This window comes from Apaloderma vittatum, unplaced genomic scaffold, assembly GCF_000703405.1.
Source record: "Apaloderma vittatum isolate BGI_N311 unplaced genomic scaffold, ASM70340v1 scaffold27813, whole genome shotgun sequence".
NCBI lineage: Eukaryota > Metazoa > Chordata > Aves > Trogoniformes > Trogonidae > Apaloderma > Apaloderma vittatum.
Window position 1 is genome coordinate 1,328 of NW_009706836.1, and position 418 is coordinate 1,745.

General features: G+C 62.4%; 1 protein-coding gene across 1 annotated transcript in view; it reads left to right on the plus strand.

Annotated features, from left to right (window-relative positions):
- The window catches only part of LOC104271312, a gene marked incomplete at its 5' end in the record, with an annotated part of 1,370 nt that extends 1,086 nt beyond the window's left edge, over positions 1–284 (plus strand). The window contains one exon of the mRNA XM_009865941.1: positions 138–284. Within this exon, the coding sequence (XP_009864243.1) occupies positions 138–284 (147 nt within the window). The remainder of the gene's footprint in view (positions 1–137) is intronic.
- Positions 285–418: the final 134 nt, after the last annotated feature.

Below are 418 nucleotides of genomic sequence, written 5' to 3' on the forward strand. Positions count from 1 at the left end.
CTGCGTGCCATGCTGGCACGCTCTGCACCACGGGACGGGGCCCCCTGACCCACCGTCCCAGCTCAAACCTGCCACGAGGGTTATTTTGTAAGATCTGTCTGGTAGACAGCCCTAACCATTTGCATGCACTTCTGCAGCAGAGCAGGAAGGAGGACAATGACATCCACTACGCCGATCTCCAGCCCCTGCCTGCAGCCCCGTGGCGTGGCAGGAGGCCCGGCGCTACCTGCTCCGAGTACGCCCGCGCCCGGGGGGCCCCCCACGCATGTCACCGCAGCCTGTGAGGCTGAAGAGCCTGTCACGGGGGAGGAAGCAGAGATGTTTCTGCAGGGCGCAATAAAGAAGAAGTGGATCTGTCTGCATGGCACACCCTGGTCCAAGCCTGCCTTGGAGCTGGCGAAGCTCTCCCAGTTCATTC